The following is a 25,745-nucleotide window of genomic DNA, read 5'->3' on the forward strand; positions in this document are numbered from 1 at the left end:
ACTTGACCTATCATCAAGACCTCAATAGTTTAAACAGAAATTTAATTTTCTCTGCATATACTTCAGGGATAAAAATATGACAACCTCTGTGATGTGCCCATTCAGTTAAAAAAAAAAATCATGTTGACAACTATAGATGGGGTGAGAGAAAAGGTCATTGAAAACATGAAAGGAATTGAACTACAGCCATAGGTCTTTAATAAAATCTGTATCATCACTGGATTTGTGCAAATTAACTACTAACTTTCTCAAACATTGCCTATGAATTTTTTCTTCAGGTTTGAGAAAAATACCATACTTTTCTTACAACACAATAATTTGTATTGGAGAACTGAAGGGAGCCAGAAGAGTGATGGAAAGAAAGCAGTTCCTTTCCTGCATTCCAATAAACAAGTTACAGATAATGTTTTACTTTCACAGTTACCTGTGCATTTCTTGATATTGCTGTTTCTTTTTCCATGTGATCCTAATTTGCATCCAAAGTTCTCCTCCCAAAATTCTGCAAACCATACATTTCTTCTATTGTTAGCAAGTGTTCGGCTCCGAAAATATCTATCAAATCCTAAATTTAAAAGAAGTGAAAGAAGCATTAAAATGTGATACAGCATAAAAATAATTATTTAAAGACAATAACAGATTTTGTATAAATATCAGAACAAGAAAAAGCTTCAGATACAAACAAGAAAAAGCATTAGATACAAACTAATAAGATATTTTATGAGCATAGTACTATCTAAGGATTTAAAAAAAAAGTATATTTGTTATTATCTCATTTTTGCGGCAGAACAAGATGTTTTAAAAATACCTAAAGCAGTCAAGGAGTCTCTAAAGCTCCAGCAGAATTCTATAATTAAAGAAAATGCATTGTAGGTAGTTAGGGAAATTGCTTAATTTTTAATACACAGATGACCCAAATAAAGAATTGGATACCTACAAGAAATTAGACAAACTATAATCACTAATTAGTCAAAGACTTTGATTCAAATAAATGTTATGTCAAGGCCACCTAAAATCACTGGGTACCTCTCTGTTGAATCAGAGACACCTAAAATTCTGCTTCTATTTGTTATGTTTAGTGATCTTAGTCAAGAAATTAAAGTTTCCTTCTTAAACCTGATCAGATTCTGCATCAGCCTTACCCCTACAACCTAGCAGCCATAATGAAATCATGACTAACATATACCATCTAGATTAAGCTTTTCACAAATGTTTCTGTGTGGTTAATTCTCCAAGTACCATCAATACTACTCAGTTTTTCTAATTGCTTACCAGTTTAGAGCACTTATGCAGACAGTAAGAGATGTTTCTATGTCCAGTACCCTCTTGGGAATAAGGTGATGCAAACCAACAACTTCCATATCATTCACCAAATCAGAAACTTTGATAATATAGTGGCTTCTTAAAGTAAGTTTAGGAGAGGAAAGCAGAACCTAGATTGATCTCCCCCTAGAAGGACCTGACTCGTTATCATCCATCCAATACTCTCCTTTTTTGTCCTATAGAACCACCAGGCTAAAGGTAAGAAGCTCTCCACCACACATGCTCTAGTTATTAGACCATTATAAGATAGCCTAATTGCAGATTCAGCATCTCTTTGTCTCAACAGAGATATTAAATGAATATTGGATCATGCAAACTCAAGTTACTTATTTGGAAAGTTTTCTCTGATTTCCTTGTAATCAAGGACTACATGATTTTTTAACTTTTTTAATTTTATTTTTAAGAAAGTTAGGGTTCTTGAAAATTGTCAGAAAATTAGGGTTTTGTGCCATGTCCATTCCTACCATCTATTGATGTTCTTTTGGGCAGAATGGTTACTGCTCCTTCTGCAATCTCCTCCTGCTGCTGAACTGGTGAAATTTTTGACCCCCAACTATCTGAGCCAATCCAGAGGAAATGTCCAGATTGATTAGCTTTTTTGGCTGCTTCCAGTATTCGCCTGCAAATAAACAAAAAATGAGTAATTAACCAAACTACATTTACAAAGAACTTGAGAATCCCCAGTATTAATTCTGGCTATGCATAAGTAAGCTCACACTAACCTATTGGTCAACAGTTTTCACAGTCTAAAGCATATTCAACAACAGCTGTAGTGAGCTCAAGGTACAGTTCTGTACAAGTTAATTTATTTCATCTTTGGACATATTTTTCTAACATTCTTATTTGTTTCGTCCTTTTTGTCCACCAAATAACAATGTATTGGAGCTGCACTCTTAGGAACTAGGAACAGCTTAAATTTCCGCAGAATAAAGGACCAGCACGCTGTACAATCACAACCCAATTTCTTATCACCAGATTTCCAATAATTTTTACATGGGATTAAATCTGAAACCTCCTCTGTTACTCTATGCTGCACCAGCCATTGAGCACCTCTGTGAACAGAGAATGTCTTTAACACACAAAATTAGGAAACAGGCACCTAATGTCATCTTCATTCGCAAACATGATCACTGCTCGAGCATTTGGAGTTTCCAACAAACGCTTGATGATCTTTTCAAATTCTCCTGGTCTTGGTTCTCGGGGGATTTTGAGTGACTGAGCAATGCAAACACCTCCTGAGAAAAATTAAAAGGAGAACAAAAATTATTTTAACACATTAATTATCCACATTTCAGATAATCCATAGTTAATGAGGCAAGCAAAGAAAACACAGTGCTAATCTGAGATAAGGCAGCGCAGCCAAAAGTTACCTTATCTATGCATTTTGAAATATACACTGTACAAACTTACACACTCAATACTGCATTAAAGAGCTCAATTCAGGTACCTGTTACTTTACTTTTTATATACAGTTAAAACAACATCCTGAGACAGATCCTCCAGCACCGCTCTCTGGCTCAGCTGGACTGAGTTCCGTGGACCTACCCCAGCTTCTGGCAGCTGAGAATCCAGCCTTGCCACAGGATTGCATTTAACTGTGGAAATGCAATTCGACACTTATATTCATAATATGGGTACTATTGATATGAGGTAGTATCACACATCTCTGCTTTTTCAGCAGAATGTATAAGGTTAAGAATTAATGCTTGAAGTGTTCTCGTATGAACAAATATATACAGATCACTTCTAATTGTTATTATGACATTCTTAATTAAGTTGTCTTAATTATTTGAAAGGTTTTGGGTTGTCATTGAATATTCTAAATTACTAATCAACAAATGAACACAAACTCAGAGATGATATTTATATCTCTTCCTGACAGATAGAGGAAGGTTCTAATTGAAATCTTTACATTTTACCTGTCCTGAATTCTTCTCTGCTTCACATGAAAGAAATAATATTTACAAATCAGAATATCTGTCATTTCTACCAAAAATTATTTGTACATATTTCTTTACCATCTATAGATAGTATAGAGATACAACATAAATAATTTACTCAAATGGAATATAGTGCCTTTTTCTCGCAACACATTACTTCATATTTTTATGAGCAGCCTGGCTCCCCATGACGGACAGCTAATTTGCCAATAACAACAGATGAGACCATATAGCAGGTGACCCTCATACTCGCCAGGTATCTTTGACAATCCAGTAATGAAAAGATGGACACTGTGCTATGAAAAGCTCTAGCCAATTTTCTAAACTGATATTGAGGTATTGTGAGAGACATTCAAAAAGTCCTTTACTGCAACCTCTTTCTCAAGTAACAGGGCTGAAATGTAAGAGAAATATTTAGCAGACACCCTGTAAATTTAGCAATCAGCAATTCACTGTTAAAAAAGAAAAACTGAAAAGCCATGCCAAGCTCACAACTGCCCTCAAAGCCATTCAGGCACAAAAAGTAAAACAGATCCTAAAAACATTACATAAAGGAATAATTTGTTACCTCATAAATTTTGAGAGTGGGTTTTTCAACCATTTCTATTCATGCAATGGCCCTTAAGAAAAAACATTCTTTCCACATAAAACTCAAATTCAAATATTACAAAATGCATATACAGCCATCTACAATCTGTGTGGAATGGATATCAAGCAATGAAAAACTGCAGTATCTAAAAAAGCTATTTTCAGTCAAAATGGTGTAGAAGAAACACCATTCCATCATTGCAGCAGCAAGTTCAATCATGACTGTGCTGTGCATCTTAGCATCTCTACATTGAAAAATGTGTTAAGTGTTAATACTGATGCAATAAAATGCACTTCAGCCTATAAAGAATGGTGTAAGCTATCTCCAACACACAAAACTCTTTGTGTACACCCTTATCTATATATTGCATATACAGCTGTTGCTCAAACAAATAACAGAGTATCAATTTTCAGCTAATGATGAAACGTTAGATCCACAAAGGTACTTACATCATTACAGTGTCTAACCTCTCAGTACCCTGCAGCGTTTGAAATCTACAGCCTGGGCTAAGTGCCCAGACACAGAGAGAGATGTGTGTCTAGGAAAAGGATCTATAGGAGTCAGTACACTGAATAAGGAATAATTATTCCTCCAAAATTGTTAACAGAGGCACTAAAAGGACAGGTTTTAAGGCCAGTAGTTAGGATAATATTATGCAGTGTGAACAAAAGAGATATTTCCCCAAGTCAAGAAGAAATAGGGTTTGAGAACAGATGTCGCAAACGTGGTACCAATGGATTTACCATTTTCTGCAGACGTGACGAAGGGCAGATGGTTCAGATGTCTAATGCCCCTGGAGAATTTATGACTGTGAATCATAAGAACAAACAGTATCTACGTGTTTCACGCTGTCAGCATTTCTGACTGTTTTGACATGATGACTGCTTGCCCCTGTTGATGATTTCTAAAATATTTGTTATCATTTGTTTTCTGGGGGTGTACCAAAAAAATACATTGGCCTAAATTTCCCTTGGCTGAAATTATGATCAACCTAACATTTGTACGAGGAAATGAGAGCTAACTGTCTTCTTACTGAAAAGGAACTGTTGTGTTCAAATATGGCCAGTTAAAAGGACTTATGAACGGGCTTCGGAGAAGGCTGCACTAAAAGCTGCTATTGAGACCAAGAAAGGAGTCAGACAGATGGACTCATTTCAGGTAGCACAACTAGTAACAGATACCAGCAACTGTACCCAGTCTTACTCTATACATTCCCTAATCCATATATGACATAGGAGATGAAATTAAGGGTTTGCATCTGTCACATATAGTAACGATATCAAGATGGCACTGATGGAAAGTAGCTCTTCAACTACTCTAGGGAGAAAAAACAAACAAACAAAAAAAAGTCTTAGCACCAAACCATGCCAAGCCTCTTTTGTCTGTTCTCAGATCCATAAAACTAAGGTTGTACTCAGTCATCCCAGAGCTTGATTTGAGGAATAAAACAGTTAATATGAACTGCATTGTGTCACTGATGATAAGTATCCATTTGTCTTCTAACAGCTATGAAGTGTGATATCCAGCACCTGAGGCGAGGGGACGATGGAGAAGGAGAGCAGAGGTGGGAGGTGGAAATCAGGCTCATGGCAGGAGCTGCCCCGCTCATGATAAGGGGCTCAGTACAGCCATTCTGCACCATGGTTAGCAACTGGTAACTCAAGTGCTTTTAAAACAGGGACATAACCAGACCTGATCTACAATAATATGGTTTTGAGTTGTTTTCTCCATTGTGATAAAAATCACATCTTAACTGAATTGTTCCACATTAGGCTTGGCTTGCTTGCAGGTGCTCTGTATAACACAGCTTGTGGGAAACAGGCTATCACCAAACAAAAAAATGGCAAATTTTTAAAATATTGTCAGCACACTGGATCAATAAGCCTTGTCCTTTCTTTTTTGTGCTCTTACAACAGCAATTCTATCAATGAAAAAACCATAAGAAAACTGTAGTAAGTGTATAATTTTAGTGGTTAAACTTATGGTGATTTTATAATGGTAAATATTCATTTTAGCTGTCATGGGTTCCAAAGTCACAAGATGGCATGTTAATTGTAAATTATTAAATACTCAAGTATGCGGAGGTGAGTGGCAGAAGTGATGCTGAATGTGTATTTGGAAAATAGCAGGGAGACTTGGTAAAAAACTAGCACTAACAAGTGAATTACCTAAAGCAAAGACTGAAAGATCAAGCTAAATGTACGTACAAGGGCCACATTCTCTCATACCCCAGCTAGGGTCCAGCACTACATTATGGACCAACTGAGATACACCGGAAAGGGCACTGTCTTTGTATCAAAAAAGCTGAAAACAGAGTTTTTAGTTCAAGCTTGTTCAGTGTTGGGGCCACAACCATACTATCCAGAACCAGTTTATCCTCTAAACTATTTTATCTCCCCATGTATATACCTGGCCCTGCCATTGTAAAAGGGGAAGGGATGAAGCTATGTGCTTGCTTTGACAAGCTATTTCCTACCATAAGGAGGTGTACCTCTCCTGACTCAGCATACATGACTGCAAGTCAATTAAGGAATGGCAGCTTTAATTCACAAATCACATTTTTCCTGAAAAAGCTTAAGACAAATAGCAAGAGCACATCTGGGACCCAGTCCTGCCTGGCAGGACTTTCTCAGCTGCCTTCAAGTGTATGTTTTCTTTTTTTTAAGGTGAGATATATGTGACTGGTCACCAGGCCAAGAAAATTTTAATATAAGTCTGTGGAAAGTTTCCAAAAGACATTACAGAAATATGTGAAGGCAGAGGAGTTCCTCTTCCAAGCAGGAGAACAGATGTCAGAGACTCAGAGGAAGCCTCAGTAAGAAACTCTCCTTCAAGGCACACAGGGAGCTGTCACAGGCAGACACAGCCTCCGCCTGACAGGAGATTGCACACTTCTGACAGCATCATATGATGCAAGAGAACATGAGGAAAACCAGACAACTACATCTCTCCTCTTCTTTCAGTCCTTCCCCTGGTTATATTGAAAGTCTATAAAATCTAGACCTGGTTGTACTGAAAGTCTGTTCCAACTGCCAGGAACCCCTCGTTCAGCATGAAAATTGTTGGAGATATTAAAAACAAAATGCCCCACACAACTTCTGTTGACACAAATCAGACTATCTTTGTGACTTAGTGAATCCATCAAGACTTTCTTTTTAAGCAGACAGTTCACTATTTGATAAATTTGGATACTAAGAAATCGGAATATTAAAGAAGAATAAGGTTGGTGACTGTTCTGCATGGGACTTTCACAGATGCTTATAATCAGGAATTTTTACGAATTATTATTTAAACCACAATCAGCTTGCTGCCATCCTCTATCCCTAGATGCTCTCAAAAATAACTTTCTAGACTATGAGTCAACAGGGAGTGATGCTTAGGAAGATACAATTACAAGTCTAAGATCAAATTTCACAAGCAATAATTCTTCAAAATGCAAATGTCTCCTTAATGCCAAATTGCTATAGCTGGGAGATCTGAATTCAGCCGTGCATTCTTTCCAGAGCTACCTTCACTTAACTATCCCAAGAAACCATATGAAGCTCTGCAGACTTCAGGGTATCTGCTGCTCCCACTGAAAACCATGTCATCTTCACTGCTCTGCACGTTCAAATCTAGTTAAATAAAATCTCATTCCAGTACACCTCCTCTGTGGCAGTCACCAACTACCTGCAGTATCAAAATATCCTAAACCTGGCTTTTTATTTCCAAGGAAGCTCAACAAATACCTCAGCAAACAATTCACTTACTTACTCTTGCAAAGACAGTTAATTTTTTCAGACAGTAGTGGCAATACTTTGTGATGTAAGGTAATAGAAAGAAAAACATTCTTAAAATTAAGTAATTGAAATAATATTTTGCTCTAAATGGACAGAAGTGGCACAGAGTATCTGGTACACTAAAACATAATGGAGGATAAGAGGTTTTGTTATAAACTTTTAACAGACAAAACCAGTCTGCATTTTGAGCCTGTACATCCTGTGCCTGTTGTATTTTTTCCTTTTTTTAAATAAAAATGCATTTTCTCAAAATCTCTTAATAGTTATGGCAAATATATTTTTACTGCACAAGTAGGTCGATGATGTTTTTTCACCAGCATGTCAGCTACAGTCATGAGCTTTTCTATTCAAAACTAATAGCCCTTAAGAGCTCAAAGTCTCTCTCATATATGTTAGTGTTTTAGAAAACGTCTTTTAGCAATGTTTTTTTTCTGATAATCCTTTCATTCATTCTTTTGGAAAAAAAAAATTAAAAGGCAGTCAGTGAAAGAACACAAAACATTCTGATAAATACTGTTCACCCATTCTTTTTAAAACTGTGGTTTTTACATCCCTATATGTATTCACAGGAGTACAAGCCATACATATTTCACAAACACATGCACTCACTTAGGTACTTACATCATGGGCAAAGCAGATGCTAATTCTAAAATAGAAAAGGAAGAAAGAAAAAAAAGAGAGCTCTGGCTCCATATGAGACCACTGGCTATTGGCTTCAGTCATCAGAGTCTGTCTCTAAGGTGACATGAAGCAGGAGAGATCCGTTATTTTACACTTCCATTCTGAACAGTAAAAAATTCTTTTTTCTTTTTTTTTTTTTAAATCACAGAGGAAGAAGTTGATCTTGCAACTTTTGAGAAGAAACAGCTCTGAGTGTAACCACTACAGCTTCCATTAACACCAGCATCTGGCGGAAAATGACTGCAAGGGATATTCTCACCATCACCAAACCTACTGATTTCTTTTTTCAGGTCTGAAAAAAAACCCAAAAGCAACACATTTTTCATCCTTTGACTTTTTAGTGATATTTGTGTAAATGAAAGTCAACTTTCACAGTCTTGAAAGTGAGAGGCTAAAAGAAAAATTCATCTGTAGTAAAGTTGTTTACGAATGGGTAAAAATCTCCTCTGCACAATGAATCACTGTATAACTAGTTCATAAAGGACATGGGATGCCCAGTCAAACTTTAAAACAATCTGTGGCCAAAAGAATGTAATTGAAATTGGTCTCTGCCTAGAGTTACCGGTCAACTGTTGCAACGCTTTCACAGCTATGTCTTTTTTTATCAACCCAGTGGGTATGTACATCTCCTGTGGAAACGTGGTTCTTCCTCTCCTTGCAGATTTAGAACTTGCAGAGACATAACAAGAAAAAGAAACATATTACTATTTTCCTCTTTCTGGCTACATGTTTCATACATTCTTAACGAGCAAGGGAGACCCTCTTTATTTTTGTTTGTTTTCTAAAGATCAGGAAAACATATGTTATGAAAGTAATTTCATAAAAGCCTAAATTTCAAAAGATTTACAGTTTTTTTTTTAAAGTAACATCAGTTCTGATTTATAACAAAGGAATATTGTGAACTCAAGTTCTGTCCTGTGGTTACCTAAGAGATATTTTTATCTGAAAGCAAATTTGAATAAGGTCCTTATTCTTACCTCAATTTCTCTAAAATTCTCAGTATTAATAGACCTGAGTAGCAGTAAAGATTTGGATTTGATATTTTAGGGAGCTTAGATGCAAATGGCTGTTTCAAAATATTCTAGAGGTGGGTCAGGCATAAAAATCACCAGTTGACCTCCAAGCATAGCCCCAATTGCTGCATCCTCCAAAGCTCTTGGTTAAAACCTGACGCCGTGTTAATAGATGCAGTTCCAACAGCCCCATGTAGCATACTGCTCTCTGTCTCCTGGTTGTCACCATGAGACGTGGGATGCTGTTTCCAATGTCCAGCATTCTCCTGCCACACTGCTGAAGAGACCTTTCCCTGAATGCTCCTGGCTGAGGTCACAATCCCCAATGGATATATTCAGCATCATGAAGATGACACAGAATGCTTCTGGCATTCCTTATAACTATATTTAGGCAAGAAAAGAAACCACCACAGGAAGGGCTGGATTTTGTAAAAACATGTCTTTCTAAATAAATACAACCTTTCTTCTTTCAGGATAATATGCTCCCTACAGGGATCTTCAGTTTAACATTTTTTTTTATTCCACTCCCTGCCCTGTTTATTTTAAATATTTTATCAGTCATATAAAAGACTGTTTTCAGTTAAATTGTCCTGGATTGACTGATTTTAATGGTAGCCTGGTGTCCTGTTTTTCCTTTGCATGCTTGTTACTGTTTTCACGGTGTTCAGAGAATACCTTCAGTCACCTCCTTTGCACTTAAATGCTGCACACAGGCAGAGGAAAACAGCATTTAATCATGCCCTCTAAGAAAAACAGCAGCAATGATTAATGTTCTAATTTTGAAGCTTTTTGGTCTGCTTTAATAAGTGAAGACATTCTTCTTTTAGTCATAAAATAGCCAGAGATTTCTTGTATTCACTGGAATTAAAAAAAAAAAAAAAAAAAAAAACAAACTTCTGATTTTTGGTCTCTTCTAGAGTGTTGGTGGCAAAAGCAATTACTTCCACCTTTCTTTATGTATTCCTTTAACCAAACAGTCTAGTATCAGGGAATTATACTTAAAATTAGGCATATCTTATTTATATTAGATTACTTCCAGTTGTAAAATATTTTCTTAGTATTTGAACTATCAAAATAGTTTGCATATAAAGACTTACTTAACTTCAGTGAAGATAAGTCCGAGTTTGATTACTGATGTTTGAGCTTGAATGTGAGGTTAAAAATTTGAAGTGAAACAAAGTAACTTTCACCTAAATTTTGTCCAAAACTGAGAAAAGATGATTCTATGGTCTTCTCTATATGAAAGCCAAATTTGTAAAGAGGCAGTTGTTATCATCTACCTTGGTCTCTTCCACACTTAAGGTTGATCAGAATCTTTTTCAAAAAGGCCTAAGTTAGCTTTTGAAAGGCAGTTTCATTAAAATTGAAATATTTTGCATATGTTTGACAAATTTTTAAATTATGAAAAGACATAATGGTTGAATTTTTTCCTTTTATATTAGCAATATTAAAACATTAAGATAAAATATTTTTTTTGTTTAAAATGTATCATTTTTAGGTTTTTTCTGGTTTTTTTTTTCAGTACAAGATGACACATAAGCATTACTGAGACAGAAAATTAAGCACTTGAGACCAGAAATATTTTGTTTTCACTATGGAAAATTTCAGCATTTGTTTTAATTTTTTTATATCAGAATTTTGAATGAAATGGAATTATAATTTCTGAGTGGTTCCATGTGTAATGAGTCAAAACTTGTTATCCTATAATATCTGAATCCATCTGATTGCCACCTGAGCAAAAATTTATTTAGATAAAATAATAAACATTTCAAGGTATGAAGGGTCTGACACCCCTATGTAAAAGTTCCTCCAATGGTTTATAAACCTCATTACTGAAAAACAAAACAAAACAAAACAAAAAAATAACAAAAAGACCCAAAAAAGTTCCTTTTCATCAGTTTAATTTTTCTAACTTCAGTTTATAGCAACCAGATCTGTCATCAAAACCAGAGATCCAACTCCCTCATTCTTCCAAACACAACAACTTGTACATAATTAAGTTATGTCATTAAGTTATAAGTTAAGTAACCTTCTCTTATACAAGTTAAGAAGGCTGAGTTTATTTAATTACGTATCTAGTCTACAAGTTATATTTGCAAAATTCGTATAAATATTTTTATATTAGTACCGAACTATATTTATTTCACTTTAAAATACTCTGAGAGCTGGACACTTGAGTAAGAACATCACTAGGATCTAATGGACTTTATCTGCTGAGTTCTTACCATTGAGGGTTATAAAATATGAAGCGTCAAAAGCTAAGTCTTGTATATTGCCTCAGGTCTTTAAGTTTCTTTACACCAGTTGAAGACATAGTGATATTAAGAAACAGCAATATTTCTTTTATATCACAGCAGTAAAACAAAGGAACGAGTTAGTGAGTGAACAAGAGTCACTCCACAGCCTTCCACATAAATATACCAACAGAAGGAAGCCTACTTTAATTTTAAAAATGTAACTGAATTAAAGTTGGCTACTTAGCCACTGTATCTTTGACAAAATCTGTGGCACTGTACTGTGAGTTTGGATCAGAGAATAAAGTTAAAGAGAGGAGCCTTATGTCTCTATGTGTTTAATACCAACTGGTAAAATATCTCTTGAGAAGAAGTTTAGGAGTGAGAGGATCTACTAATTAGTCTTTTTCTTGAAGCATGTTGGGATGAAGGATCAGGTTAATTCATAAAGCCGTAGGGAAAAAAAGGCATCAGGTCAAAAGTGACTAACCAGGAGATGTGCTTCGAGGGCTGCGATGAGCCTGAGAACTTAGAACTGAAGGAAGGAGCAGGAAAACGTTCAGAAGACCTGTGCATGCAGTAGAAGACAGCTTGCAAACTGAACACATGTTGGTCTGCTTTAAGGCATGTAACAACAATGTAGAAATATTGGGAGAAGGGTAAAAACACAGAAATGGTTTTAGTTCTGGAGTATAATAAATGCTGAAAAGGTACTTTACCTGTTCTTGGGTGAAAGATACCATCTACGCACTTATAAATAAATTGCAGAAATACAGTAACATTTACTTTTGCTAGTTGTCTAATTACTCACATCTGTCTTTTGTTTTGATGTCATAATTATCAGACTAATCTTCTGGATTAATCCTATCTTGTAAATGATACAGTAGGCATATATGTCCGCTATCTATTCTCAGTCCTTATTCAGGAAAGAATACAGGTAGCAGCTCTGTAAGTTGAACCACTGAAAAATGCTTAGATTCAGACCAACAATTCTGGACAGGGGGTCCAATAAGTGATTTGATTCCAGGCTATTCCCACTATTTCTAAAATGGTGGGAATGCAGTGCCTTGCCGTGTTGGGAAATGACAAGCAAGGACGATCAGTGTCTGCTTTTATGTTGTCTGTCAGTAGTTGTACCAGGACAGTATTTAACCCTGCCTATCCTTTTTTCAGATGGTTGAAACATGGCTTCACTCTCACTAACATTCTGAAAGGAACAAAGGATCTGCTTAAGATCAAGTAAGGAAAAACATGGGGAGAAAGCTGTTATTTATACAGGAAGAAACAGGAGAACCGGGTCTTTCCATCAAAGAGCACAGCTGATATAAAATCCCCTGTAAAGAATGGCAGCTGATAGGAAGAAGAGCTCTTGCTCTCCCAGGCCAAAGTCGGAGTGGCTACGCCAGAATATATGGATCTCAGTCAACCCCAGCCAAGCTGTTCAGTGGCATCAGATGAACAAAGGCAACTGTGTTCAGAATTAAATATGCTAACAGTACACTACAGTAAAAAGGGAAATCTGGCTACTTTTACTATTGTAACTATCAAATGGATGAAAAGCAACGTCTATAAGCCAAGGAAGGCTTAGGACATAGAAAACAGATCAAACACCATGTCCTTGCCACAGAGCTATACCCTTCTTTGTTCTGACAGAGATGAAATCTTGCAAGAGTTCTTCAGGCTTTGTTTCTGGCTAGATTTTAATGTTTTAGAATTAGAAGAATCCACACCCAGCTCCTTCCATTAAAATAATAGCTGTGCTACAGGAAATCACCATTAGCTGAAAAAGAGATGGAAGGAAGTGGTTGCTCTGTGATAGATTACGTATTGAAGGTGTCTAATAACCGACAAAAGATGTCTGGAGCTCACCCCCTTCTAATAAAATGTTTACTAGATCCATAGTATCTTGTAAACAATGAAAAAAAAAACCAACCAATTACGCAAAAAACTCACCCTGTAATCACTACGTACAAAATTACTTTTTCTGAACATTGCACAGTAGTGGACACCATTATGCTGTTAATACAAGCTGAAATAAAAGCCTATTTTAATGTGCATCTAGTCTTCACATAGAAGACACACTTTGATCAAAAAACTGTCTCATCAAGGGCCTGAAGGATTTTTCTATGTCCACACTACTCATCTGATCACATGGTTTCAATAATTTGATACAACTCTTCTATCACATATAACATTTTTAAGCATCCTTCATTATGTTTTCCTTTTTCCCAAAAGCTACCAAAAATTAATCTATTATCCATGGAGCACTTATATCTCACTCATTATAAAAGAAAAACACTGAAATACATGTTTTCAAAATTAATTAATTCTGAAATGTATTGCCCATCAAATCTGTCAAAAGATCTGACAGAGGGAAAATGAAGATGCTTCAATTTACTCTGAGATATATCTTGAATAAAGACATATGATTAGCTCCATGAACTCATGAGAAAAAAAGTCCACCTTGCAGTAACAAAAAATCCATTTTATATTTCTTGGTGAAAGTAGGAAGCGAGGATAAACGATGAAGATAACATAGAAGACAAAGAGAAGATAACAAAGCAAGTAAGGACTGGAGAGCTGTGCTACAATCCCTCATTCTTCAGTGTAATGCACAAATAACAGTGCTGATCCTAAAACAAAATGTTCTGCAAAGGCCTAGTGTTAAAATAATAATATGCCTTTGTTTGCAATGTTTTATGATTAATCACTGTCAAGTTCTGAAGTGGAAAAAATATGCAGTAGGAATTAATCCTTTACTTTCCAGACTTCCAAATAACTTTCTTGATCTGCTTATTTAAGAAGTTTCACCAGTGAAATACATATACTCCTGCCAAAAGAGAGCAGAGGAACAAGCGTAGCTCTTCCAAAACCTCCATAATGAAGGTACTTTGGGAGTTTGCTTTGAAATATTCAAGTCAAACATGTGTTTTCAAATCCCGAAAGAGCTCAATAAAAGTTACCCCAAATTAGAATATTGAAATTTTAACTTTTTCAAATTTTGAATTCTGATAGCAGCCAAAATACAACAACCTCAAGACTGTTTTTCTGCATATGAGAAACATCACAATCAACCGAGGATGTACAAAGTTCCACTGAATTTGTTATTTGAAAAGGCATTTTCATTAGAAATGCCTTTGCCACCATTTAGAAAGTTTCCAGTGGTGGAAGGATGGTGAAGCAGAAAGAAATAACTTTCAGTAGTGAAAAACAAGTGACAGCCCTGAAGAGCACAACTTCTGCCCTCTCTTCTCTTGTGTCTGTTTTCTGTACAGATGGACTGACTTTTTTTAGAACACAGAGTAACCAAAAAAAAAAAAAACCCACAAAAAAAAAGGAACATGGGAGAGAAAAAAAAAGAGATGAACTGCAGAATAGCACTAGTGATAGCTTGTCTGAAGATGAACCTAGTTCCAATGAAAAAAAAGGAACATAATACATATATATATATATACACAGAAACAGTTTAAGACACCCAAGACCCTGTGTACAATCTCTGTCTACAAGAACAGAGGACAAGTCAGGCACAGTGATCTTGCTGTGCTCATGCATTTCCACTGTGCCGTGTTCACATGGGGTCTGCTACATCCCATGCCAGACATTTGTGTACAGGCTGCGAGACATGCTCCAACTTCAGGCTTCAGATCCGGGCACCCTGGGTCAATACTTAAGCATGTCAATGTCCAAACACAACTCATCTGAGTTTTTGTAAAATCATAAATTGATTGCTATTCTGGGCTAGCCCTTTTTACAAAGACAACTAATTATTGTCAGGTTTTCCATATGAAGTAAACTATGTGCAGAAAGATTTTAGTGACCAAGGTCCAACCGTTCTTCACTCATATTTTTACAGTCTTTTCCTCCACTATGAAACTTCTATTCATTTGCTTTAAGAGTCATCTGTTGCATAGAAAAAGCCATGAAGCATGAAATTACAGTTAGTAGGGAGCAGAGGATCAGAAAAGGGAGACTATGGGTTTTCAGCTTCTCTGTTAACCTCCTATCTCCAAGCCAAAGTACACATTCCCAACATAGCATTATTCTCTGGAAACTACCTCCAGATGAGAAAACCCACAAAAAAATCTATAGTGCTGCACCGAGCCTATGTCTTTGTCCCACACCATAGCCCCCCATCCACCATGAGAAGGGCACTGTCCTACACTGTCTTATGTTCACATAACAGGAATGCTTAGTCTCCTCACCACCGTCACAGCTGTAGTCAAACCCAAAAGTATTTAATTAAGGAAATATGTCTGCCATGCTCTTAAAGAGACTCCAGCAGCTGCAATGCTACAGAGGTGTTTGGAGTAAAGTCCTATGTGGAAAAAGGTCACTGTGTGCAAAACTATGTGCAATAGAATTAGACATTGGTTGGTTTCTCTGAAGTTGTCTGATTATTTGTTGGAAAATAATATACTAATGTCCTAGCAATCACCTTTAACCATCTGTGGGGCTGCTGGAATTCAAGTCATTCCTCTAGAAGCTGAAGGGCAATGCTGCCAACGATAAGAGTCCAGAGGCAATCCCACCTGGGACTTCCTAAATTGAATTCCTGCTTTCACAGCATTACTATGCTTTCCTCCAAGTTGCATGTCTCAGATTGGCACTGCAAGCCAAGCTCAACTTGGGCACAGTGAGTGCATGATTTAAAATCAAAGCCAACAGATTCTGTCCATTTTGTAAAATGCACAGTGAAATTATGCTTATGGCATTGGAGAATATACAGCCAGACGAGGTCCTTCAAACACAAGCAGTGAAATGAAACAGGCAGGATCTATCAAAAACAAGCACAGCACAAGGACAAGTACATAGAGTTACCTGCCAGAGTTGTAAATTCTAGAAATGATCAGGACCATGTCTTAACAAATAACTTAGATTTCTTTCTTGCAGCTAACCAGAAAGAAGCCCAGTTTCTCTGAAGTGCTAAATCTAGTGACTAGCAAGGGAGAAGATAAGAAAATATTTTACTTTACCAGTCCCCTCGTATTTTCTCATTGAGCACATGCTCACTATTTTCAGAATATCTGTCAAAATCTCCAAGTCTCTTCAGTACTTCTATCTACAAAGCCAAGATCATCCTTTCCAAGAATGAACCAGTACAATGGGACTTAAAGGACCCACTCAAAAGCAGCTTTCCCAGAGATGGTATGACTGAAAAAAAGGTACTCTAATGTAAGGTTGGGTATGCAGAGCTCCACCTCACTAAGAGACATATAACTCCACTCTGCCAGGAAGGAAACCTGTTCATTACAGGAAAACAGCAGGTATCTGGAAAGTTACAGTGGAGTTTGAACATAAATTCATCCCCCGGTTTATTTCGCAGTAACTTCAGAGAGAGATGAAAACTCTCGCCAACAATTCTCAGACCAAGTATGAGCATCAAGCACAGGTTTGTTGATAATTAACACAGAAAAAATTAGTTAGTTAGAGAAGTTCAAAGAATAAATTATTTATTGCATTTTTTTTGTCACCAACGGGACTAGAAAAAAAGCATATTATTATTCTGATTTAAAGCCAAAATGGACAAAATGCATCCCTTCTAATAAAACTGAATGTATAACAGAAAAGGATCCTTTTTGGACCTCCTCAGAAGGACTAAGCTCCATATTTTTATTTGGAATATTCTTTTTCTTTTTTATCTTTTTCTTCACATCTGTGGCTGAAAGCTCTCTGCCAGCTGTCAGTTTAATTCCATCTTGCTAACAGAGCCCGCTGGATTTCCAGTTGTGAGGGAATCTCTACACAAGAACAGCCGTTATTGAACTGACCAAAGGTTCATCTAGCCTGATAGTCCCTTTTCTGGCTATGACTCATAATGGAAGAGCACAAGAATAGAGTAAACATATGTGCTGGCACGTTGTCCAAGCCTTCAATATTCTCCAGCTCAAGGGCTTTTTGAGAGAAGGTGTCTCTAAGGTCATTAAAAGCCCTTAACAGAATTTTTCTCTATTAATACATTTAGTCCACTTGAATACAGATAAAAGCTAGGTTAGATGTTCCAGGGGTTGCCTCAACATAACTAAATCCAAACTTCACAGTACCTAAAGATCAATTTTCCTTTTTCTTTCCAAAAGTCTTAAGTTCCAAAAATCATAGTTTGATCCTAATACCTAACTTTCGGTGTTGCATGTAATTTTCAGCATTGTCTTCTAGTTAAACTGGTGGTCCATCCCATGCATCTTATGTACATCACTTTTTCCGCCTTTTATGAACAGATCTGAAAAGTATATTTAGATACATTTCTATTGAGCTTCTTCAAATATTCAAGTATCTCTAAAACTGTAGGCATATGTTTATATCCCCATATGTGCATCTGCAGAGTTTTTTCATGGACCCCAAAAAATTCGCCAAGAAAATCAGCATATGCAAGAATCTGAATGTACAGGCATATACGTACATCTCTAAAGGCTGCATGAAAGTCTTTTTGAAGTAACTGCTTCTTTAGCTTCTACAACAATTTAAACCAAGGATCAGATACATTTGACAAGCAATTTGGTGTTCTGGAATCAAGAGAACAGTACTTTTTTAATGAATGATTCAAAATTCTTATTACAGAATAATCCCAGATATCTTTTCTTTGTGGCTTATTAACAATGGCCTGACTGTTGGTCTTGTACTTACATATCAAACTGCTTCATATTATATATTCAAATACAGTATTTCCTACATCTATTTCTGTTTGTAAGTATCCAGTAACCATACTGTTTTAAGGTAGATTTCTCATATGAGATGCTGAAGAAAACTTTCCCCATACATCTAGAATAATTGTATTTATAACAATAAATTGGAAAAGACAAAACTGGTTACTGATTTGAGTTTAACAATTTCATTAAGTTTGCTTTTAGAAGTCCTATTTCATACTGTATAGCTTTCACTGAAGTCACTGAAAAGCTTTCATTTTTCACGGTTTGGAATGTTCATTAGATATTTATATGAAAAATGAGAACTCACCGTGCTACAGTAGATAGAACAAAAACAATTTCATAGGGCAGTAAACTCTCATACTCCAGGACATAACCCAACCAGTAATTTATAGGGTTAGACAGAAGCTTTGCTCATGGACATGTTATTTCTAAGACAACAGAATTAAATGTTAAGTACCTTCATTCAAAGCATCCCTTCAGTTGGAAACTGGAGAAAATATGGTGTCACAATTTCTTTGCCTGGATCTTTGTGGAACCAGTTCCCTGCCTGCCATCCTTTCCAGAGTGACTTCCACAGCTCACTCAGTCCAGATTGCTCTCAGTATTGTTCATGTAATCATACAATTGGACCAGCTGATGGTATTCTTTAGGATTTAAAAAGCATTTTAAATGCTTTTTAGCCATTCTACTTCTTCATTTTGCTTTATTCTATTTCCTACACCCTTTATCCTTTAAGATATGAAATGAGCATTTTTTCAAGTGAGCAAGGCAAATTCTCTGTATATTCCTTGCATACTGTACATACCACCCTGAGATACACCTACATTTGAAACCATAAATTATCTTCTCTCATTAACACACGGACACTTTCAATTGTCTTTCTGTATCCAAAGCACAGATATGTGTGATATCTGAAACTGTATTGATCAAATTTATCCAAGACTTGCAGTAAATGAAGATAAAGAAAATCCTTTTTAAATGTAGAAAGTTTAAACATATAAAATACATACAATTATATCGCTTGTTCTTAATTCACTTCTGAAAAAAACATTGGAAGAAGCAAAACCCTTCATCTACTGCAGCCACGGATCAAAGGGTCTTCACAAAGCACCAAGGTTAACTGTTTCAAAAGTGATAATTAGCCTGCTTGTCATTTTAATTCAAATGTGCTTCTCATTTGCTTCAGCCCAATTTACCATACACGTACCTTATAATTTAACATCATTACATCTTTGCACCAATTTATCAGTGAATGTATCTTACAAAATTCCCTGTCAACAACTTCCTTCCTCTTTGGGTTATATCTTACTTCTGGTAATACGCTCAACCTCAAATAAGGCTTCAGATAAACCATCATAGGAAAGGAATTAAAATAAAGGAGAGCAGAAAGTGATTTAAAGTTTTCATGAGCATCCAAAGTGACTGTACACAGTAACAGAAGGGCCGTTCGCTCAAAGCAAAACAGCGATCCAGACTTGCAGTGCAACCTAGTAGACTGTGAAGACTTAACCACTAGAAGTAGAAATATCCATTCCTGTTGTTTCTTCTCATTTCTTGGAGAAGAAAGCTAGAATGAGTAAGTTGGTCCAATTTTAAGTGTAAAAATTAATGCAGGGAATTGTTCTAATTTCTCCCGTTCATCTGATAACCGTGCGGTGACCACTGCAGCTGGCTTTTACGGGTGAGCTGGCTGGAGGCAGGTACCACTGCACATGGTCCCTGCACCAAAAGGAGCTGGTGCCAGCTGCTTCTGAAGCAACAAGCACAAAGTTAATTTCCTTTGGAAGATATGGCACAGGGGCAGTCTGAGGTTTCAGGTGTGACGGCCACACACCAGCCTCCTCTGGCGAGGCAGGAGGCACACACCACAGCAGCAGGGGACCTGACTTGCAAACATTCCAAATCTGCCCAGACCCAGAAAACCCACCTTGTCCAGGTGCATCAGGGTCAAAGACTGTGTCCACAGCCTTCTGTTTCCCTCTGCTGCCCCTCTCCCCAAAGCCAAGATTTCATCTGAGAGAAGGGGTAAGAAAAGTTTGCTTTAACAAGTCCCACAGCATGAAGTGCTCAATAACTTAAAATAGATCTGTGGCAGTTTGCTAAGCTTTGCCTATCCGTGAAGAGAAAATAATTAAAATCTGCACAGACACAGAAATGTATATTAATCAGTTGTGATTCTTGTGTGGCATTTAAGAGGACTATGCTTTCAGAATGAAGCAGCATGATTTGATTTCTGAAATACCCTTGTGTTTCGATACCTACCTATTTCATAAGCAGCTTGTGGTATAAAATGTGCAACTATAGCTCTCTGAAGTTAGGTCCAAATTCTACCATCTGGACTTCAATCAAAAAGTCTGTTAAATAATAACAGAAAACATTTGTCACGGAGTCATATTTTAAAGAAAGGAGGTTGAAAGTAAGACCCTCTTCTTACTTTAATTAAGGTCCTTCTTTAGGTTTACTGTGGTTTAGAACAACTAAGGATAATAGGAAGAAGGAGTTCGCAGTGTGATGACAAATTATAACAAAAAATAAGTTATTTGGTTACTTTTTTACTAAAAATCCAATCTTGGCCTGCTGATCATAGGTGAAAGGGAAGCATAAGGACAGGTTTAGACATTTTGTGTTTCTGAACCCATCCTTGGGACAGGACATGTTTTCTTTGGTGTTTCTTTCACATTTACTTAGAGCATGATAAATATATCTATCCAAGCAACTGTATCAACACTAGGAGCTTATTTTATCTGAGATCAGGCGCCTTGTGTGGTTATGTAGGTGGAAAGGCAGATAAGTTTCTCCTTCTTCCTCAAGATGAGTAGGTGTGTGGAAAAATGCCATATGAATCAAATTATCTTTGATTCGTCATTATAACAGTCACATCATACAAAATGATTTGCATTTAGGAATTCATTTTTTTACCCCTGCATTCCTGGGAAGTATACAATATAGAAAAGACCAGAACTCAAGGAGTCCACCGACTCAAGATACAATTTACTTTTGCATTTGCTCCACAATAATTTTTGTAATTTAATATTTTAACAATAATTTGTATCATAATATTTAGCAAATTCCTGTTGCAACCAAAACTTTTTTGTAAATGCCTACTCAAAGCACTTAGAATCCCTTTCTTTAAAATACCTGTAGTTAGAGAAAATCACATAATTTACAGCAACCAGCTGAGCTCAGTTCAACTGTGAATGTTCTTTTTTAATCCACCTGGCCCTCCTCTACTCCTCCCCACATATTTTGTGGGCAAGGAAAACCAAAGATCTTGATTACACAGAATGCCCTAGTGTACTTTCTTTTAGAGCATTCAAGCATAAAATTAGAGACACATTGCACCATTCCTTCAGAAGTCTACAGTAGTGGTATTATCATATATCTCAAACTGACTTCCTTATTTGATCTTTTCACAGCAGGTGAACATGCAGGCACTGGAAGCATCTGTGGGATTCTGAATACATCTGAAGTAACATGCGCCTAAGTCCCCTGCTGAATGGGTCTTAAATCTTCAGCCTTTACTGCTCAGGACACTGCTTCAAGTTGACTTGCAATGCAAGAGGATTCCTGCAGAGGCTTTATTAAAGTCCAAATTCTGCAGTCTGACATAAACAAAATGCAACTTTGCAGCTTGTTACATGCAAAATATGTCTCCTACCAACACTCTGTTTTATTCACTTGACAAGCAAAGCCATCTGGGAGAGGGATCTGTGGGACAAGAAACGGTTTTGCAGTCTCATTCCAGTCAAAAGATTGAGGATGTGTTTCTATCTGAGCCATAAGCAACTCTGAAGAATCATAACCTCTTCTCCCTCTGTCTGTAAAAAGTGATAATTCTTTTTTTCACATGTAGACCAAGCAGGCAAAGGGTTCGTTGTTTCTGATGCTACAGGAGTGATTTTTTTTTTAATAAGCATTCACTACTAAAAAATTGGTAAAATGACTTTCTTAGGTGAATTAAAAAAAAAACAACAACCCCACACAAAAAAAAAAAAAAACCAGTTTTCACAGGGTTATTGCATGCCACCACAGAAACCATCTGAGCATTGCAATGTAGAGGGAAGATACTGGTGAGTTGGGGCTCCAGATTTCAAAGGATTTTTGCTTCCTTATTCATACAGCAAAATCAGCTAAAGGCAAAATTATTTCTCTTTTTCCTCAGTTCATCCAACATGGGCCTTTCTACTTCTTCACTTATTATTTTTAGGTGTGAATGCCTTTTCTGTCATGTGAAATTGATACCCAATCTCATTAACATGCTACTTCTTTTCAGATTTCATTTTCTCTCTTGTCTATAGCTAGTATTCTGTATTTTACTTTTTACTTTCTTTGTTGTTGCTGCTCTTACTCTATAATGTGTTTTGGAATGTAGTTTACATGAAAGATGCTATACAAAAAGCTAAGGATAATCTAATTTCTTTCTACCAAAGAAAACAGAGTTCTCTAAAGGCAGGAGTTATATCTGTTATTGTAGTCATTCAGGGGGGTTAGATGACGAAAAAATCAGAATAGCTAGTGGGGGCGTATTCTGCATTACTGCTGCTGTGTAAGGGCAGAGGGAGTGAAACAGGAAATCTTGTTTTGTTTGCAGTCATTAGTTTCTGTGTTGCAAAAAAGTAACACTGAGCAGATGCACCTTTTTTCTGAACAGAAATGTTTTCTCTTCCTACTTAATTGGGGACTTATTATAGAACTGGGTCTGCAATACAAAATTGACCTTTGAAGATCAAAGTGATAAGCCATATGGGGCTAAACCCTGCCTCTCTTATGCATGCAAAACTCTCACACATTTTGGATGAGTTTGAATCAGGATTTAGACAAGTGATCATCATACGCCATGAAAAATAGCCTCTGGCACAGTTTAATCTGTACAACCAGAACTTTCACGTTTCATTTTATATTCTTTCCCCACCAGTGTCCACCCCTCCCTTTTTTTTCTAGGTTTCTTCTGGGAAAGTTTTACCCCCACCCACATCTTCCTCAACCATCCTATTTTGTTTTAGCATGGTTGGCAAGGTTCTTGCAGCACACACAAAATCTTGGGAGCGAGAATACTAGCACTGCATAATTTGAGAGAGCCTTCTCATTACATTGGCTCTTCAATTGTTTGAAATTCTTCTGCACCCTAAGGCATACGCAGAATGCAAACCAGGATCCAAGTGTGCCTACTTCATATTATTATTTCTTGAATGAAGCATTTTAATACCAACAACCGGAGGGTTAAACTAATAATTCAGAATCAAGCAAACATTTTTCTTCCAAAATACCTTACAAATTACACTGACTATATAGTTTTGTATTGCGTATTTATAGTTTATATTAAAAATACTCACTACAGTAACATATCTCTGCTGCCATAAGGATTGTTTCATCATTTTTTCCCCAGAAATGCTTCTTAAATTTAAAATAAGCCCTGTTGGTATCACAAGGTGAAAGCTGTAAGACCTCAACAACACCAACATTACCCAAAAGCGTATTAGAGGTGTGTGTGTTCAGTGTACTATCCTCCCTTCTCACCACCACAGTTGCATTTTACAGTGATTAACTATTTAGCACAGAATAGAGTCTATAGTCTATGGTTATTCGAGTCTAAATTAAAAAGAAGTCTAAAAAATTCTAATGCTCTGATATTGTGATAACAGCCATATGACACAGGTGCATATTCACAGTGCCCTACTAACTCTTCAAAGCTAGCATTCACTGCTCTTCAGGTGCAGGCACTGAGGGCTCTACTTCACCAAACATACTCCAAAGCAGGGAAGAAGTGGTTTAATTTTCAGGCAAAGTCCTGCACTGGTATTATTTAGATAGAATGGGAATACACCTTGGATGGTGTCAATCAACACAGTTCCTTGATTGTCAACAACAGCTATATTTGATTATACAATCGTGAAGATAACATTTTTAGCCTGGCTTCTGATGTAATTAAGAAGAATTCAATCTTACTGTATGCTATCTCATAATTGGCTAACAGACTGGAAAGGATTCAATAATATTTATGAAGATGTTTTTAAATTAGGAGATGGGAAGACAAGACAGACTTGTAGTTCACCTCTAAAAAACTTCAGGCAATTCAAATGTGGCGATAAGGAGACACAAAAATCCTTATAAAGGTTCTGCCAGAAAAGGTTGGATAAGATCTTGTGCCTTCGCTGATACCAAAGTCAATTAATATAAAGACGCAAATTTACAGGAAAACAATCTTCATCAGTTCCACTATTTATGGAACTGTGCCGTAGCCATGCAATGTTTTCTACAGAGCAAAGCTTTTTAAATGTTCAATGATCTCATGTTCTTCTTATTTTAAGACATATTCTTGGATGTTGAAAGTGTAGGAAGCTAAAAACTACTACTCAGACTCTCAATCAGTGACCTTAGAAAGTTTTTCAAATACTAAGGGCCATTGCAGCAATAAATGTAAAATCAGGTACTAATCTATATTCAAATTTTGTATCCTCTTATGCTCTTAGGTTACATGTTAAAAACAAAACAAAACAAAACAAAACAAAACAACATATTTAAAGCAAATAAAGAAGATATATCAAGGGTGAGATGCATCAATTTGGCAATTGGCTGCAATTTACGAGATGGTAAAATACCTACCTACAACAGGGTGGAGCTGTGAAGTTCTCCAAAAAAATGTTTCTGAAGTACCTCACATATCTCTACCTACATAAATTCTGCACAGCAGTTCCATTAAAACACTCAGGATAACATTCTACACTTAATTAAATCCCCCCAAATTCACTCCTACTACAGTCATCTGGTACTCTCAGCAGCAACCAAACAAAATATTGTAAGACAAAAGGGCTATTTAAATAAAACAGAACATTAACACAAGAAGAAATGGATATACACAGTCTATGAACATGTTTAGGGTAGAAATTAGAAGCTTCTTAATTAGATGTGAAATAGAGAATATTATTTCATTAGGTATAGAGAGAGCAGTAAAGCCCAGAGACTTTAAGAAAAACCCAAGTCAGTTTGTGAATGGGATCATACATCATAATCGCCCTAATCAATGTCCAGTATTTTTTCAACCATATACAATTACAGAGTTGAAAGACATTCAAAGAGCTCAAGTCAGAACTAAAATGACAACAGAGAGCCACGGGAGAGCCACGGGACTTCACTGCACACCCAGGAGGATGTGTGATGCTGCAAGCACAGGCTATGCCCCTGGCCAGGAGGCTGGGCTATGCCCTGGATTCAGTTTGCTGCTCTGATACTTGTCTCTCATGTTTCCTCAGGCACATCACCATCCCAGAAGCATTTAATCTCTGACAGAAGGAAATACTTAACACCATCAGAGATAGATACAAGGATCAATATTGTGCAGATCTTAGATACCAAGGTAACAAAGATCCTATAACTACCTTTACAGGGCATTTTTAATCCCCAAATCCCAATTTTTATGGGCACAGGCTCCTCAGCTATGTTAGCACACCTAGCTGGCATTTGCATTTCAGTCCAGGTGACAGAAGCAATACTAAGAGGGCACAGACCTGCAGGGAAGGCAACTTGCAGGGAGCAGGAGGCAGCCAG

The 25,745-nt window shown here is 36.6% G+C and overlaps 1 protein-coding gene across 1 annotated transcript in view; it reads right to left on the reverse strand.

The window, feature by feature from the left end:
- Positions 1–412: 412 nt before the first annotated feature.
- Positions 413–25,745, reverse strand: part of LOC104470132 (metabotropic glutamate receptor 8) — a gene marked incomplete at its 3' end in the record, with an annotated part of 150,870 nt that continues 125,537 nt past the window's right edge. Inside the window, exons 3-5 of the mRNA XM_010084948.1 lie at positions 2,420–2,555; positions 1,785–1,939; positions 413–562 (exon numbers count right to left, since the gene is read on the reverse strand). Of these exons, the coding sequence (XP_010083250.1) occupies positions 413–562; positions 1,785–1,939; positions 2,420–2,555 (441 nt within the window). The remainder of the gene's footprint in view (positions 563–1,784; positions 1,940–2,419; positions 2,556–25,745) is intronic.

Source organism: Pterocles gutturalis, unplaced genomic scaffold (assembly GCF_000699245.1).
Source record: "Pterocles gutturalis isolate BGI_N339 unplaced genomic scaffold, ASM69924v1 scaffold18370, whole genome shotgun sequence".
Classification (NCBI taxonomy): Eukaryota; Metazoa; Chordata; class Aves; order Pterocliformes; family Pteroclidae; genus Pterocles; species Pterocles gutturalis.